Genomic DNA, 18,678 nt, shown 5'->3' on the forward strand with positions numbered 1-18,678 from the left:
ATGTGAAAGGATGTGACAAGCTTGGATTGAAACTCCGGGGTCAATACCTCAGATTGAGAATGTTTGTTTTTGCAATGGGTGTATCTTAACATTGACACGGGGGGGGGACCTGGGGGAATGGGAAAGTAAAAATGTAATTTATATGTAAAGGTCTATGCTGTTTTTGTATTGTATTTTGTATATTGGAAAATAGAAAATAAAGATGAATTGATATAAAAATAAAAAAAAATGCGTATAGGAGACCAGGTGTAGGACCTACATGAAATATGAGAACAACACTGCTTGAAGTGTTTTCAGTAAGATGCCAGTAATTTAAAAATTACCTAGCTTGTTCGGAATATAAAAAGACAATATAATTTTCTCGAGAAAAAATAAATAAAAAAACATGCTGAAAAAAGTAGCATGTTCAAACTGCAAAAATGCAATATAGACACAACCCAAATTGCATTGAAAGAGATCTCATTTGGTATAGGACTGAAGCAACTCATCTGATGTGTGGCTCACATGTAGTTTACACTAGACAAAAGTACAGGGGTGGGGGGTCATTTTGAACTCTCTACCAAAGAAGGTGGTGAGAGCAAACATCAGTTTAATATCAATTGGTGTTTTTGAATGAATTTGTTATCACAACTGCCAATTTTAATGTCATTCATTGATATTCAATTGAATCAAACTGTCATGGGGCAAGAGCCATTATTTCTCCTCTTTCAGTATATATTAAAGGCCTCACCAATAGTTCTGCTTTAGTGTTAGATGTTCAGGAGGTGATCCTGCCTCCCCCTGAAAGCCTTTTTTTTTTGTGTTAAACAACAATTTTTAATAGGACTTGCAGTTGCAGCCGTTGACAATGGCTGTTGCATTGTACAGCCCCTTCTGGCTGAATTGTACCTTTTAGGTGAGCAGTCAGAGAGTGATCAAACAGTAGCTCAACCACCTGTTTTTACTGCCCCCCTGGCTGCTCATGTAAAAGAGGCCTTTGATCATCTCCAGTCTGCCTATGGTAGGTTCATGAAAACCTGAACCTACCTAAACTGACATCAAATAACATAAAAACATCAATGTTGATTACACATCTTAGCTCAGGTTGGGGCTATGGGCTAAGCAATACCCTAGTTAGGGTTAACATTGGTGTTATTTCTTTATAAAGAACCAGCACATTACAGAGAACAATTCACATTAGTCTATGGCCTACTGGTCCCTACAATCTAACTTTTAACCACACTTCTAAACCTCTAAAAATATATGGTTCATGTACAGTACAGTAGACTGTATGATATGAGACTGCAGATTTGATTTACTAAAATTGGAGAGCAAAAAAACTGGTGCAGCTGTGCATGGTAGTCAATCTGCTTCTAACTCCAGCTTGTTCAATTAAGCTTTGATAATAAAACCCGGAAGCTGATTGGTTTATATGCAGAGCTGCACAAGATTTTGCATGCTCCAGCTTTAGTAAGTCAACCCCACAGTAACATGTAAGACTGGACAGCACAGTGTGCAATTTTAGTTATAAGGTGCCCCCCCACCCCAAAGCACCTTGCCCCCATATTGATGGGGACAGAGGTCTCTTCCCGACAACCATGGGCTGTGGTTGTGGGGGTGTGCGGGGGGGAGGCTTATCGGAATCTGGAAGCCCCCTTTAACAAGGGGATCCCCAGATTCTGCCCCCCTTATGTGAATGGATATCAGGTACATGGTACCCCTACCCATTCTCCAAAGAAGTGTACAAAAAAATGAAGACAAAAGCCAGTTTTGGAAAAGTCCTTTATTAAAAAATAAAAAAATAGTGTACCCCGATGATTTGTCACGCGCCTGCCCGAAAAATAGAAAAAAAAAAGACGCTCCGGCTTCTACAGATGCTTCCCGAACGCTGAGCTGTCTTGATTTTGACAGCTCTTTTATAGGGACCTGATGTCATGAGCCGCCCCACAATGCACTGCTCAGGTGCAGTGAATAAGTTACATGACATCAGTAATTTATTCACTGTACCTGAGCAGTGCATTGTGGGGCAGCTTGTGACATCAGATCCCTATTAAAGTTCTGTCAAAATCAAAACAGCTCAGAGCACGGGAAGCGTCCGTAGAAGCAGGAGCTTCTTTTTTCTTTTTTCTATTTTTCGGGTGACTGATCCATCCCTGCCAGCAATGTATTATTAACTATAGAATTCCATTTATAAATCACTCGCTGGCCAAGGGAATCAAACCCACAACCTCGCAATTGCAGGCCTGGTATTCTACCAGCTACCGTCAAGTAATGAGAGGGATTGCAATGAGAGGGATGTGGGTTCGAATCCCCCGGCCAGCAGGTGATTTATTGGAATTCAGAAGTCAGAGTCTATGATAATGCGGGAACTCGAAGTTCCCGTGAAGAAGCCCATTTGTTCGTCATTCGACGAACGAGCAAACATTCAATGTTTGAGTTGAACTTACGTCGAAGCTTATCCCTAATGTAATATTTTATTTTTTTGTTGCACAGGGTATTCAGAACTCACAGGTGAATTAACATCACTAGAATAACCTCCAGATAAAAATCTATATATAAAATAAAATGTTGATCTTGCAATAACGAATGACTGCAGCTATACCACAAAGGGGTTGATTTAGACCCCTTTCACATAATCTATCCGATCTGATCCTGTCCATGAAATCCAGACAGATGGAAAACCTAAATTCCATCCGTTTTGAGGATCGGATCTGATAAGATCAGATGAAAACAGACAGGCGGTCCGTTTTCACCCAATCTCCCATAGAGGAGAGAGGGGCTCTGAAAGCTCTGTCTCAGCCCAGAGAGCTTCAGGTGGCCCATTTGCAGGTATAGCTCTGTAAAACATTAAAAATAAGTATCTATACTGTTTAAAATCTAGTAATACTCTGTTTCACCCTGATCTGCACATACTCAGTTGCTCTCCATTTTAGGCATTTTTAGGCACTGCTGAGTTTTTGACTGCCTTTAAGAAGAATTAAACCCTCCTATCCTTTAAAGCCAAAGACGCTGCTTCTGTTTAAAATGCAACTGCCATGGTGCTGAACATGTGATCAGTTTTTACACCGGTCATTTGATGGTATGACAGTTTGGTTAAGGACACAAGCAAATGTGACAGTTAGCAATCCCGACATTCCGGGAATGTAACTGTTTTTGAAACCGTTAAATCAATGGGTTTAGTTCCACTTTATGATTTACTGCTATTTGGTGGCTCTTGGCTTCAGCAAAAGGGCAGCCTCCAGCAAGAAGCAAGTTTTTATGGGTAAAGTTTCACTTTAAGCCAACAAAGTCTGGTTTAAAATCAATCTGAAAATCAATATTTTCAGGTGCACCAGCTATAGGCAGCAATAACAGCACTTTTACTGTAGAGTAGGAAAGTTTAGGACCTGTGTTACATGTCTATTGCTGCCTCCATTCCCCCCATTTCCTGTGTAGTCACTAGACAAACAAATGAGAAATCACCCCAATGATGACAAACCGGGCAAGAAAAGAGCCTTCCCCACAAAATAAATGAATGAGTGTGACTTTACACATATTAAGTAAAGTTAAAGTGTTTGTAACCCTAAATAAAAGAAAAAATTGGATCCTGTTACTTTAAAGCATGTTCTGACCACGGTTTATCATGGCTGCTGAACCCTGACACTGTGGTCAGTTTACGTACCTCATTCATTCACAGTTCTCCTCTCTGCTCTCCCCCGTCATCTCCCCCCTCCCCTCTGCCTGTCAGCTAGTGACAGTGCTACTCCTCCCCTCCTGCTGCTGAAATGACTGTATAAACTACATGCAATCCCTTCTGTTAGAAAGTGTCCTATGCTCCAGCGTCTGTGCTTTGTAAAAAATATGCTCATTACCACCTTATTTAATAGCGCTCCTTGGCGCACACGTGACTCCTCGCTGCTCCCCTCCTCTCCGGCTTATGTCCCGGCTCTCTCCTCCTCTCCACCCCTCCTTCCCGGCTGATGTCAGCAGGGGATTCTCTTCCCCTCCCATGGTAGCTGTAAGATTGGGAGAGGGAGCAGTGAGGAGTCATGTGAGTGCCGAGCAGCACTATGAAATTAGGTAAAAATGGGCATATTTTTTACAAAGCACAGACACTGGAGCATAGGATGTGTTCTAATAGAGGGGATTGCCTGTAGTTTACTAATTGGCTTAACAACTACTTTAATACCAAAAAAAATAAGAAAACCAGTCTTGTATAATAAAAACAATTGTTCTGAACATTTAAATGACGGAGGAAAAAAGGGCATTTGCCTCAGACTTATCAGGACAGAAAGGACAGTAAGATATTTGCAAGTAAAATGGCTCTGTTTGTGTTTGTTTGAGGCTAAGGGATCTCAAATCTCAGCCTCTGGCACCGTCAGAAGGAAATTCTCCTATTTTGGTTTATGAATTTACAAGCATGTTTGTCTGCTTATCCATGCATCCATGCACAAACACAACATAACCCTGTTCAATCATGTGCAGCAGTATAAATCAGCTGAAGTCAAAGAAAGCTATGCTGTGAAAACTGGCTGAACACGACTTGTTTGACTCATCCTTTGCTTTACATTTTCCAGCTGGTCTTAGGTTAGGCAATAGAGTTAACATTATAATGATGAAATATCGTCAAGTCAAAAAACATTTAAAGAGGAGCATTCATCAGTATAAACCTCTAGGAAGGCCACATACTTTAGCACTTCCTAAATGTAGGCCCACAGGTTAGATTGTACATACAAGGACAAATGACTGGAAGCTGTACCCTGAGGTCACTAGTAGGTACAAAGAGAAGTTAACTTTTTATTTAGGATTACACTTATATATTGCCACTACTGATGTTACTGGATATTTTCTGTCCTTTCTTTCTTTTCTTTTGTTGAACAGGGTGCTCATAATTAGCAAAAAATTATTAAATTCCACTAACATATTGTTGTCTGTAGCTAACATTTGCAAATAAGGAAATGTTTGCAATAAGAAGAGTGCACAGGCCACTGCAAAGTGCACTTGTGTTAATAACTATGATGTAGCCAAAGCATTTTGTAGTTTTCCCCGTAGTATGTATGGTAAACTCCTAATGTCACAGCTGCTCCAATGAAGTATAGTACAACTATACTAGACTATACTATAATACAGCTAGACTATACTGTACTGTAATAGAGAATGTAAGTCTATGGAGAATAAAAAAAAACAAAGACAGTTACACATCACTTACCTCATCTTTATCCTGAACTTCAATATACAGAGGCAATGCAAAACCCAGCTGGGCCAGTTCTGGAATGCTGACAGAGTACTCTGAGCTATTAAATTGTGGGGCATTGTCATTGATATCAATCACCAGAATGTTGAATGTTGTTGTCACTGTAGCATCAGAAAGGGTTCGATCATCCAGCTGTTCCGTTGCCTTAGAGAAAGTATATAAATTCATGTTAATGAAACCATATTTATATGTTAGTTATATGTTTGTGTATATAATTGTGAAATATTGTACACAAACTAAAGTCAAGGTTGGATTGAGAGGCCTAAGCAAATGCCATGCAGTTAAGTGGCTTTGTACATACCACTCATGTTGTCCAGCACAGGGGTCCTTGGTTTGAATCTCAGCCAGGTCACTCATCAGAATGGAGTTTGTACAATCTCCCTGTGATGAGTACTACACTTTGTGTTAGGTGTCAATTTAGATATAAAAAAAAATAAAAAGTGCAAGCCTTGCCTGCTAGCTTCAGCAATATATGGTAATTCAGGGGCATGTCAGGCTTTGCACCCCTTTTTAGATAAAGGGGATTCTGAAAACTGGCTGAAAGAACCCAAGAAAGGCACGCAAGCCGTGTGCATTACTTAAGGTACCATATGTTTTTATATATAAAATGAATACAATATACTCACAAACCTACATATCATTACCTTTATTGTATAATTATCTTGCAATAGTATATATTATAGTTGTACCAGACCATGCTGCTGCTTTGGAGTATAGTAGGTCAAGAAGTAGAGTATGGATGAAAGAACACAAAAAGGACAAACCACCCTTGTACATTTATTTGAATAAACAGAATGCAACATACTCACAAACTCAGTTGGGTATCAGGCTTAAATACATAAAGCATAACAAACTCCACGAGACTCGAGCCACAATTCTAGGAAGGCATCAGCCAACAATGCAAAGCAGAACCAGACTCTAACATGTTTCAAGGAGCATACCCTCTTCTTCAGAGCTCTACCCATAAAAACGAGTGAGCATCTGAACCTGCTTTGTGATATCGCTGACGCTGATGCCTATCCAGAAGTTGATTTTGACATGTTATTTAAGTGTTTTATGTGAAGGAGTCATATGGACACCCTTTAAATTATTGCACCTTAGCACAGCACAGTAATTTTTGCTATTTGCACCGCACAGCATTTGTGTTGTTCGAATAGAACAGCAATCTTTTCTATTAGCACCTTATTGTAGCGCAATATCACCTTATATATTTATCCAGAATTGTGGCTTGAGTCTTTTGTTGAGAGTTTGTTTCTCTTTATGTATTTGAGCCTGATACTAAACTGGGTTTGTGAGTATATTGCATTTTGTTTATATATTCAAATAAATGGTACCTTAGGTAATGCACAAGGGTAGTGTGCCCTGCTTATGTTCTTTCATTCATACTCTACCCCTTAACCTACTATACTCCAAAGGAGCAGCATGGTCTGATACAACTATAATATATTCCATTGCAAGACAATGATAAAATAAAGGCAATAATATGTAGGTTTGTGAGTATATTGTATTTTCTTATATATATATATATATATATATATATATATATATATATATATATATATATATAAAATGGTACCTTAGGTAATGCAAAGACTTGTGTGCCTTTCTTGTGTTTTAAAAATGTATAAAGTTTAACTTGTGTTGGCATCTCTTCAGAAGTGACATATCTGTTTTGCATTGGCTAACCACTACTTGGTTATTATTTTATTTATTTATTTTTTTAAGGTGATGCCTGATTAGTGGCCATCTCTGCATGTATTATCATTTTCGTTTTCCAAAATTCATTATGGTACAATTTAAGTTTTATCCATACTTCCTTTTTAGGAAAGAAAATATGAAACACAAAGGGGAACCTTTTGTTTTTGGTTTATAAAAGTTTCCTTATTCCCCCTAAAGCTTACAACAAATATTCTTCAACTCTACCTACATTAATAAAACATTAATAAAATGATCTACATGATCAAAGAAAAATATACCTGCCAGTAAATTAACTCATATCTATTTAACAATTTATCATAACAAGTAATGCTGCAGATGATTTTTCATGTCCTGCATCATTAGTTCCTAGAAGTAATATTTTCTATAACTACATTCAGGAGGATATTACATTTTCATGAGAACACACATGGACAACAGTCAATCTTCTCTGTCTAATAAAATATATACTGTTCATATCCATTATAAAAAAGCAGCAAAAGGCCATTGTTCCTGCTGTTGAACTGACAAACTGGTCTTTGCGTAGACAGGACTTGGCAGTGACAACTTCATCAGGAAAAGGTCTTCGGGAGGATGCTCGTGTTGCTTTCTGTCACAATGGTGCATGTTCTGTCTCATTCTTGGAGATGCACTTCCGTATTGTTCCCCATTCCAATTAAAGGGAGAAAACTAAAGACCTGTTCACTTCAAGTACCACTATGATGATAATAGAGTATTGAGCGAATCTTATCAGAGGTCAAGTACTGTAATTATGTGTCACTTTCTAGCCCTACAAGACTGGTGCCCCTTCTAAAACTGAAAAATGATCGGTACACCTTTGGCACAGCCTGGGACCTACCCAATCAATGTGGCTGCTAAGCAGCATCTGATTTGTAGCTAGCTCCATAGTGCCAATGCACAGCACAGCTCAGAGTGTTTCTAACAAACAGAGCAGACTCCTATTGATTTTAATTAAAAACCTGCGACCGGATAGAGAGCAGAGCTGAAATGGTCTTTACAGTACAAGTGGGCTGGTGACAGAGTGGGTTCATGCTTCACTGCTCACTCAAAATGTCCTAGGCTGTAAACCAGAGTCAGAAAATAAAATGTACCTTTTCCCTGGTACAGAACATGTTATAAAAGACCCCAGTTGATTTAAATGTTATTTACATTTAAAAAGGACATAATCACATTTTGCACTGGAATAAAAAAAAACATTTTTAGATATATTTAGGTATTTCTAATTTAGCAAGAACATTATAAAACTATAGGCAAACATACTCTATAAATATAACTAACTGGAGGGCTGAATATCTTTTAAATCTAAAATGCCGCAGTGGTTGCATACGTTAAAGGGTATCTGTGGTCAAACTGTTAGCTCATATAATCATTTCCACATTTTATTTCAATTATTTCTAGCCTACTCCTATTAATCTGAATCATTTTAAAGTTTGTAAACTTCATTTGTTAAAGCAGAGTTCCAGCCTCGGAAACAATTTTTCAATAAAAATACCCCCGGGACAGTCAGGGCTAGTACATTTCATAATGGATAGCCTCTGAACTGTCCCAGGTTGCACTTACCTTTTAGAAGAAATACTTACCTTGAAAATGTCTTGTCCAGCGCTGCCATCTCAGGTGTGGGCAGCTGAAGCTAGCGCGTCTTCTTCTGCGTCCTCTTCGGTCCCACAATGCCCTGCACCGGCCCCGCTCGTCACTTCCGGAGGAGGCGTGTCATCCCTGCACAGCTTCTGGGCATGCCCAGAAGCTGTTTAGCGGGGAATGACGTGCCTGCCCTGGAACTGACAAGTGGGACCGGTGCAGGTGCATTGATTCCTGGGAGCGATGACGTTCAGCTCCCAGGAATCAATGCAAGCAGGAAGTAACGGCGTGGGCCGCGGCCGAAGAGTTAGGAAGTGGAAGAAAGGAAAGTATATTTTCTTCAATATCAAGGTAAGTAATTGAAAAAAAAAATCGGGACTATCCATTTCTTTTTTAGGTGACACTGAGCAAGCGGATGGCTCAAAGTGGATTTTGAGGCCGAAAATCCGCTTTAAGGTCCCCACACTTTTGCCTCCTTGAATTCTGTGACACGTATTCACTATGCCTTGTGGTAGGCACTGCTGTGTCACACATTTCACAGAGCCTGCTTTCTGATCTACTGGGTTTGCGAGAGGAGGATTTTGTGGAGCTGGTGTCAGTACAGGAATCGTTGCTTGCAGGCAGCAAGATGCTATGGGGTATGTAGTCCTTAAAAATGGAAAGTAAACAGCAGAGGAGAAGCTGCAAAGCATGCAGGGTATTGAGGAAATTGTGGAAAGAGATGACCTGCAGGCAGAATTTTCAAAATACAAGTAGATTTTTCTCCTAAGCAAGCTTATATAAAATTATCAAAAATAAATATTGCTTGCTATTCCAATGCTGGTGTTTTAAAATAAAAGTGTACTTACTGCTCACAGCGCTTTGGTAGTTCATTGAGAATAACAAGCTGACAGCCGCTAAGGCTGTTGGGACACGTAGTTTTCCATTCACAGAGGACTGTGACTGAGTGATGTGGCGAGGTGGGCGGAACCCCACTTGGCAGGGGCCAGACCTTTCATAACATGTCACACCCTGAATATGGGTGTAACATATTGTAAAAGGTGAACTTTTCCAAAGTAAATGAAATGTAATAAAAATTTATGTGAAACTGATACAAAAAAGAATTGGGATCCAGGCAGCAGAAGCCCTTATTCTACTTTATTGTCTGTGGCACAGCCTACCATCTAATGATTGAAGGGGAACTCAGAAACAATAAATAAAGTGGTTCTAAAGGCTGAAGGTTTTCTTACCTTCATGCATTCCAGGCATGAAGGTAAAAAACCTTCTGTGTGCAGCCCCCCTAATCCCTACCTGAAGCCAATCTCGATCCAGCGTTGTGCTCGAGAACAGCTGCTCTTTCTTTCCTTATAGGCTTAGATACAGAAACGAATAAACGTTTTATTGAAAGAAAAGGAAAACGAACAATGACAAGCAATGGCAAGGTGGCAGAGTCAGCTGATACAGAGTAAAAAATAACATAACATATCAGAGAGCAATATAAACCATATCCAAGTACCGGAGTCCTAATTATATAGCAGATAAACAAACAGGAACCTATCATAGTAGGACAAGGCATAGTGTATACGGGCGACACCTAGGTACAGTACGATACATAGGGGTGCCGATGCAGCACGGGCGAATGCCCTAGCTACATGGGCCAAAACAAGCATGCAATAGGCCTAAGAGCTCCCAAAGGGGGTAGAGGGAGACATACAAAACAGAACCAATTGAGGGTAAGGAGCGGACTCTGTCCCGTCAGCCTGGAAAGATATGAAAAGGGGCAGTAGGGGGGCGATAATGTGACATTTCTAGATGGCACACCTCCGGAATGGACACCCCCAGGGGGAGCTCACTGTGTCCTGTACCGGAGGATGACCATCCACCAATGTGAGAAGACTGCTCCCTCCGCAGCCAGTCTGCTACAGTGGGAGGAGAGGGTGAAAGCCATTGACAAGGAATGCACATTTTGGCGACGGAGATCAAATGGAAAATCAGGGATCTTTTGTAGCGCCGTTGGGAAAGGGAGGTGTGGTGAAGAAGGTATTGCGCCGGGTTGAGATCTGGTGTGAAGGTGGTGATACGGGCAATGAGGGCATGTACTTCCCTCGAAAAGGGCTGAATCCGGGGGCATTCCCACCAAATGTGTAAAAGGGTACTGGTCTGGAGGCGACAACACCAGCATAAGGGGGATAGATCAGCAGAAATTTTATGCAGAACAACCGGGGTCCTATACCAATGTGCAAAAATTTTAAAGCCGTTCTCCTGGGTGAGAACGTTCCTAGAGCCCTTGTGGATGTGGAAAATGATGTGCTCCCAGTCATCGTCCGACAAGGGGGTGGCCAGGTCCCCCTCCCAATGAGCATGAAGATTAACGAGTCGAGGTGGGTGTTGCAGGGAGAGGAGGGAATACTTGATTATTTTTATTATTACTAATAGGTTTCTATTAGGTCCATCATTTTTTTACAAGCACATGATTAGAACCTGAGGCTCTAATTGGCTTGTTTTATGCTACTGTACCCTCCTTTCCCCCCTGTACTGTGTCCTGTACTGTCCCTGTACTGTTTCCCCCTCATGCCCCCCAATATTATGCCCTCCTGCCCCCCCTCCTTAACTGTGCTCTTCTGCCCCCTGTAATATGCCTTCCTGCCCTTCATACTGTGCCCTCCTTCCCCCTATACTGTGCACTCCTGCCACCAGTCAACTGTCCTGCTGACCTCTGTCCTCTGCCATACTGACCTCTTCTCTACTGACCCCCTGCCTTCTACTCTACTGACCAACTGTCCCCCACATAGTAATGACCCCTGTACACTGTTCTACATATTACTGACCTTCCTACATCCTACTGACCTCTGTACACCGCTCTACATTCTACTGACCTCTGTACGCTGTCCTACATACTACTGACCTCTGAAAACTGCCCTACATACTATTTACATCTGTACACTGCCCTACATCCTACTGTCCTCTGTACACTGCCCCACATCCTACTTACCTCTGTACACCGCTCTACATTCTACTGACCTCTGTACACTGCCCTACATCCTACTATCCTCTGTACACTGCCCTGCATCCTACTAATCTCTGTACACTACCCTACATACTACTGATATCTGTACATTTCCATACATACTACTGATACTGTATCTGTACACTGCCCAACATACTACTGATATCTGTACACTACCCTACATACCTACTGATGCCCTACACACTACTGATCTATGCACATTGCCCTACATCCTGCTGACCCCTGTACTCTGTTCTACGTACTATTGACCCTTGTTCACTTCTCTACATACTACTGACCCTTGTACACTGCCCTACATACTACTGATATCTGTATACTGCCCTACATGCTACTGATATCTGTACACTGCCCTACATACTGCTGATCTCTGTACACTGACCTACATCCTTCTGACCCCTTGACACTGCCCTACATTCTACTGACCTCTGTATACTGCCCTACATACTACTGACCTCTGGACACTGCTCTACCTACTACTGACCTCTATGCACTGCAGAAGTTGCAGTACTCAGTAGAATGGTCAGTGTCAAAGATGTTTCCAGAGCACTTAAAGAAAAATATGTATGCAGTGTAACTGGTGTTTATCTCTGTATTCCCTGTAAGATTTGTTGGCTTGCTGCACTTTAAAGAGACTGTGTTGTTGTAAACAAATACATCAATGGTTTTACTAATGAACAATAACTTTTTGGCTGTAATTCTGTCCTTATTATATTAAATATTCTTGTATATACAGTATTTTAAAAATAAATTGTTCCAACAGTATGCAATGTACTATAAAAATCGAGTAAAAAATAAAAAATCACAGGCACTACAAAAAATTAACAAAATAAAAATGATTACGATAACAATATGCTTCTGGTAGAATAACTGCCATTTTAAATGAATGCCCTACACCTAACTAAACTTTTCTGGTAGAACCTATCACTTAGTACCCAGTGTTGGTGGCAATCATCCCGATATATAGATACAAGGAGAATCCCCCCAATGGTTTGGGACTTTGCATGCCACTCAACACTGAAAGGAAGATACCGTATTGTGTATATTAAAAATCAAATTTTATTACATAACAAATAAACAATAATTACACAAATATTGTATGACTAGCAAAAGCTAGACATGCAAGAACTTTAAAAACCTGCAAGTAAAGACAGACCAGTATCCATACAGAAGACTCTTGGGTATCATTGGTAGAAAGAACCGGACAGGTCTGTCCAGTTCTTTCTACCAATGATACCCAAGAGCCTTCTGTATGGATACTGGTCTGTCTTTACTTGCAGGTTTTTAAAGTTCTTGCATGTCTAGCTTTTGCTAGTCATACAATATTTGTGTAATTATTGTTTATTTGTTATGTAATAAAATTTGATTTTTAATATACACAATACGGTATCTTCCTTTCAGTGTTGAGTGGCATGCAAAGTCCCAAACCATTGGGGGGATTCTCCTTGTATATACACCTAACTTAAGTGCATGCTCCTCCTACAACGGCTTGCTGGACACACAGCAAACAAAGGTGTAAATGTTGGCATCTATGTGAATGTCACTATGAAAATCCTTATGTGTATTTATGTGTTTAGAAACGTCCTCTGCATATACACACACATATTTATCAATACCAGTATGAATGAGGCCTTCCAAAACATTTTATCATTTAGATAGGGTATTAGGGTATATGCAATAAATTATTTTTTTTTTTCAGTCTTATATTTTTAACTTTAATAAAGTGACTAGTTATGGGAAAAAAGTAAATGTAAATGCTTGTTCAATTAAGCTTTGTCAAAAAAACAAAAAACAAAACAAAACTGGAAGCTGATTAGTTTCTATGCACAGCTGCACCAGATTTTGCACTCTTCAGTTTTAGTACAACAAATAAATTAATGGTTATGGGAAACAATTAAATGTATATGAGCTTCTGAGATAAACTACTATTGACTTAAATACTGCAAGTGGGTGGCATTTTTGAAAATACCGCTTAATACAAGTAAACAATGTGTTAAAAAAATGCATTCAAAATTTAATGCAAAATTTATAAATTTAATGCAAAAAACATGTGTGGCCTACTGAAGTCAACCTTTCGAGGAGGATGGAGGAGGATTTTAGAAAAGTGAGAGAAACATGGAGCTACTGACTATGACATTACATTATTAGTTTAATTCATTCAAAGAAGAAAACTGAAACCTGATTGGTTGCTATGGAAAAAATTCAGCTTTTTTTAACTCGCTTGCTGCCAGAGCTGTTTTTGCATTTTTTTACATGCACTTTTTAAAAAAATTTAGGCCTGAAGATTACATAAAATCCTAAACATTATATATTTTCCAAAAGAAGGCACCCTAGAGAATAAAATCATTTTAGTTCCAATTTTTTTTTGTCACATGATATTAGCGCAACAGTTTAGGAATTGCAAAATTTCAGTAAAACATACACTTTTTAGGGCACACATTTAAGGGCACACAAAAACAACAATATATTCATTTTTAGTAAAATATAAAAGATGAGGTTGCGCCAGGTAAATAGATGCCCAACATGTCAAACCTTAAAATTGTGTGTACCTATGAAACAGTGACAAACTTCAGTATCCTATGTTTTCTGTATGCAATACTTTAAAACCCCTTACTGGTTATTAATTTAGAGTTAACTGAGAATAATTAGCATTGAATTATTGCTCTCACTCTGTTATGCATGATGATATGTAACATGTGTAGCACAACCAACATTTATATGTGCATTTATGTGGGAGTTGGGAAGGGGGAGAGTTCAACATTTTTTGTGGGAGTATTTTAAGTGCTTGGGTGTATACAACTTAAATTTTTTTTAAATCTTACATTTTTTTTTCATCACATATGGGACAAAAAGTCACCTATATGATGATCTTTTGATGACAAGTTCGCTTTAACCACTTAAGTCCCGGAAGACTTTACCCCCTTCCTGACCAGGGCCTATTTTGCAAATTCGGCACTGCGTGAATTTAACAGACAATTGCGCGGTCGTGCGACGCTGTACCTAAACAAATTTGACGTCCTATTTTTCCCACAAACAGAGCTTTCTTTTGGTGGTATTTGATCACCTGTGCGATTTTTTGATCATGCGCTATAAACAAAAAAAAGAGCGTCAATTTTGCAAAAATAACAATATTTTTCACAATTTTTTATATGAAATTCCCCAAAAAAAATGTAAAAATCAAAATTTTTAACATTTTCGGCCAATTTGTTTTATGCTACATATGTTTGGTAAAAAAAAATCGTAAAAAGCGTATTTTGATTGGTTTGTGCAAAAGTTATCGCGTTTACTAACAAAGGGAAAGATTTTTGTCATTTTTTTTTTTTTAACAAGTAATGGCAGCGATCTGCGATTTTTTTTGTGGGACTGCGACATTGCGGTGGACAGATCGGACCCTTGACTGACATTTTTGACACTTTTGGGGTTACCAGTGACATTACTGCAGTAATCAGTGCTATACATATGCACTGTTACTGTAAAAATGACACTGGCAGTGAAGGAGTTAACTTTATTGGAGAGGGAGGGGTTGTGTGTGTCCCAAGGGGCGTGATTCTAACTGTGATTGGCTGTGGCTTGAGCTGTAGGAACAGTAAACAACGGTCCTACATAGTAGAACCGTCTGATCTCCATTCTTACACAGGGAAGAATGACAGGCGGCTTTGTTTACATCAGCTGCCTGCCTTTCTTCCGGTGTAATGGACGATCGCGAGTGCCCGGCGGACATCGGGTGGGGGGTCCGTGACCGCGCGGGAGCGCACCTCCGGCGGCACACGCTCACTCCCTAGACCCTTACAGGCTAGCGACGTAGCCCTACGTCGTTTTGCCTGTGAGGGGCTGACCGCCGCAATAAATAGTCATGCGGCGGTCGGCAAGCGGTTAATGAGACACCAGGGGTCTAAAAGATCCCTGATGTCTTCCTTGTTCTCCAATTAAACTGAGGGAATGCAGATTGTGTTCCACCAGCTTCTTTCCCACCATACTAGCTGGGGAAAGCAACTCGGGGACTCAGAAGTGAGCTTTTATATGTTGCTTCTGGGTCAAAAAGAGGAAGGGGAGAACAGGGAACAGATGTTCACTGGGCTCCCTCCCCTCTACCCGGCAGCACCTGCCATGCTGGTTCCAGGGGATGTAGTAATGAGGGGGTGTGTAAGCAATCAGCAGGCACTTGGCTTGTCAAATATACACAGTGCTGGTGGCTGCAGCTGCCACCGCTGTGCGTTAGACTCCTCACTGCCACCTCGGTACCATGTATGGCGTCAGCAATGAAAGGGTTAAAGTGCTTTTAAACCCTCAAACAATAGTCATTAACATAATAGTGTACCTCACATTATTGGTTGCTTTCTGTCTCCAGCCTTTTGTTCACATTTTAACCTCTTTAAATCACCTCTGATTTTTAGGGTAGCTACAGTATATGCTGCATTGCAGGTTTTCCCTGAAGGCCCAGCATATCCTCCTCAATGTACACACTCCTGTTTGGGGAATAATCCTAATGCAGGGACGTGCCATGCATCCATGGCATGGGCAGCAGTGAGGAAGCCCTTTTGTAAGCCACCCACAATCACTTTGATTGATAGCTGGCTTCATTCTGGCTGGCTTCATTCTGTTGTTCTCAATGAGAATGGGGGGACACATAAATTACAAACAGATGCTGGTAAACGACACGCACAGTGCATGCTCCCTGGCTGGACAGCGGCACTAACATTTATTCATTGTGAAGATCTTCACAAAATCCAAAGCATGTGTTTGGGGCCAAATTAAAGTAACTTACGTTGCAAATGTACCTAGTAAGATGAAATTAGAGGAAAATAATTACCAAATATGGGCATAATACTATTTTAAGTTTTTTTTTGTTCCAGCTCAACTTGGTTCTTGCTGTAAAAATATTTAAGAAATACTTAAAAGGCAGTGATAAAATTGTAGTAGTCTCAGAAAACTCTACAAATCTGACTGTATATGTCCCATTCAAACTCTATAAATCTGTTTCAGTCATCCATCTCCAGTCCCTGAGCTCATTTTCTGCCATTGGACCAAGTGTGTTAAAACTAGACTTCTGCCTAAGGGTAGAGATGAATCAAAATTTAGCTTTCATGTCAAAAAAGGGTACTAGGTAGACTGAATTATATACACTGTAGACAAAAGACATGTCAGAATGGAATTCCATTGAAAGATTCCCAAATCGATGAAAAGCAAACTGTGGAAGGATCCATAATGAAGTATGAAAGTTATCCTCTCCTGCACCACAGTCCATCTTTAGTCGTTTTTTGGGATTCTCTGCACAGTGCAATTACTGTTCAATTGTATTACCTTCACTGTAAGAATAAATCCAGACATGTACAGGGGATTCTCTCGGTCCAGTTGCCCAAAGAGTGTTAAGGCACCACTGAAGTAATCCAAGGCAAATATGCTGTTGGTGTTACCTGTTGGGGAGTGAATTAAACATGAGATTTATATTGAAAAACTTAATTCTTATCCATCTTGCAAAAAAAAGGAGAGAAAATCAAAATAAATTACAATCACTACATACTGTATATAATAACATGCATACCTAAAATATGGGAAAACATTTTCTTTAAAGGGGATTTCCATTTAAGCACTTTGGATAGATGGTAGCTAAAGCATAGAGCTGAGCAAATGTTTCCTGCCACCACTGGTCATTGTTGAAACAGACACTTCTCTGCTTTATTCTGTATGTGCTTTGGATCATGCAATTTTCCAGTTGAAGTTCAAGGGATTTTAGGTACTTACTGAACTGTGGGCTTCAACCACTTGAGGTCCAGCATGTTAAACTCCCTTTCTGTATGGGCAATTTTTCAGTTTTCAGTGCGGTGATACATTTACTAATAACTATTTAGTCATGCAAACCTGTACCCAAATGAATGTCAAACTTTCTTCTTTTTTTTTTTGGGATGGATTGATCTTGTGATCATCAGTGTAAACAATGTACTGACAGTCTTGCAAGTTAACAGCTTTTCTTTCCTCACACAGACACAGTGTGGGAGGAAAGTACTGCCAATAATCGGCAAGTCTGTTAACATGTGATGAGCTGATCACATGGTAAAGGGACGCTGTGATTGGCCTTGGACTCAGATGGAAGAGGGGGGGGGGGGTCAGGGGGGCCCTTAATGGTTCCTTGAACTGGTGCTCTGAAGGTTCTAGTTACACCTCTGGTAAGCACCAGTCTAGGACATGGCTTTAGTTTCTTTATTCAACAACAGTGGCACATCCTGCTTCCTCACAGTTTTACAAATTTTCAGAGAAAAAACAAATAGAATGGGTTTCCCTACCTATAGGGCAGGGGGGCTAAAATCCTATGTAGATCATAAGGGAGAAAGGAAAGTGGTCAGGTAATAGAGGTACTGGAAAGTAGGTTGGAGGATTAAAGGGAGAAAGGGAAGGAGATTTGTAAGGGCATCTCCACATTTTTCAGGGGACTTCACCCTTGAACATGCAAAACGGTGGAAAATGAGACCCATTGACTTCTACTAAAAAAGTTGACTAAGCATTACAAAGGATGTTCTTATAAATTGTGGATGAAGGTAGCATCTACCCAGCAGAACCAGGTATTCCTGAACCTCTCACATTGATGATTGCATGTGGAGAATTATCCATGATATAAAATTCTTGGACTTTCAAACATCAGGAGAATTTTGGGAGGAGAATTTTGCTTCCATCTGCAGATGCATGCTCTAGACATATTAATCAGGGGCAGCAAATGGAATGTTTGTATTTATACTTATTAGTGGTTTGGAAGTAATAGGTATGCTGTAGTAGACTATTATCCTAACATCATATCCCTGAAACCCCTGTTTTTAAAATACTTCCGAAAGACCTGAAAAATTGTACCATGTCCCCTCTGGCATCGCTGGCAAGCAGCACATAAGAGAAGCCCGTAGAATAAAAACAATGGAGGTTCAAGGGGCTCCAGTACATCTCACAAAAAGTTTGTGAAGCTCAACCATTGTATTGTATTAGCTATTGAAAATGTATGAGTGAAATATAGAATGTCATCATGTTAGTCATTTGAAAATAAAGGCCCAAGGTCTCTTCCATTTAAAAAGGTATGGTAGGGTATAGTCAGTGGGTGGTTTATATGATAAAAGGAGAAAATGTCTAATGTGATTTGCCACTCACAATGAAAGAGAGGAGACAGTCATGGCTTGTATTTCAGGGA

General features: G+C 40.0%; 1 protein-coding gene across 2 annotated transcripts in view; it reads right to left on the minus strand.

The window, feature by feature from the left end:
* CDH23 (cadherin related 23) overlaps positions 1-18,678 on the minus strand; it is a 1,628,602-nt gene that overhangs the window by 929,445 nt on the left and 680,479 nt on the right. For both annotated transcript variants that reach the window (XM_082268007.1, XM_082268006.1), the window contains exons 10-11: positions 16,812-16,924; positions 5,168-5,356 (exon numbers count right to left, since the gene is read on the minus strand). In XM_082268007.1, the coding sequence (XP_082124133.1) occupies positions 5,168-5,356; positions 16,812-16,924 (302 nt within the window). The remainder of the gene's footprint in view (positions 1-5,167; positions 5,357-16,811; positions 16,925-18,678) is intronic.

Source organism: Pelophylax lessonae (genome assembly GCF_965119305.1).
Source record: "Pelophylax lessonae genome assembly, chromosome: 9".
In the NCBI taxonomy this organism is placed as follows: Eukaryota; Metazoa; Chordata; class Amphibia; order Anura; family Ranidae; genus Pelophylax; species Pelophylax lessonae.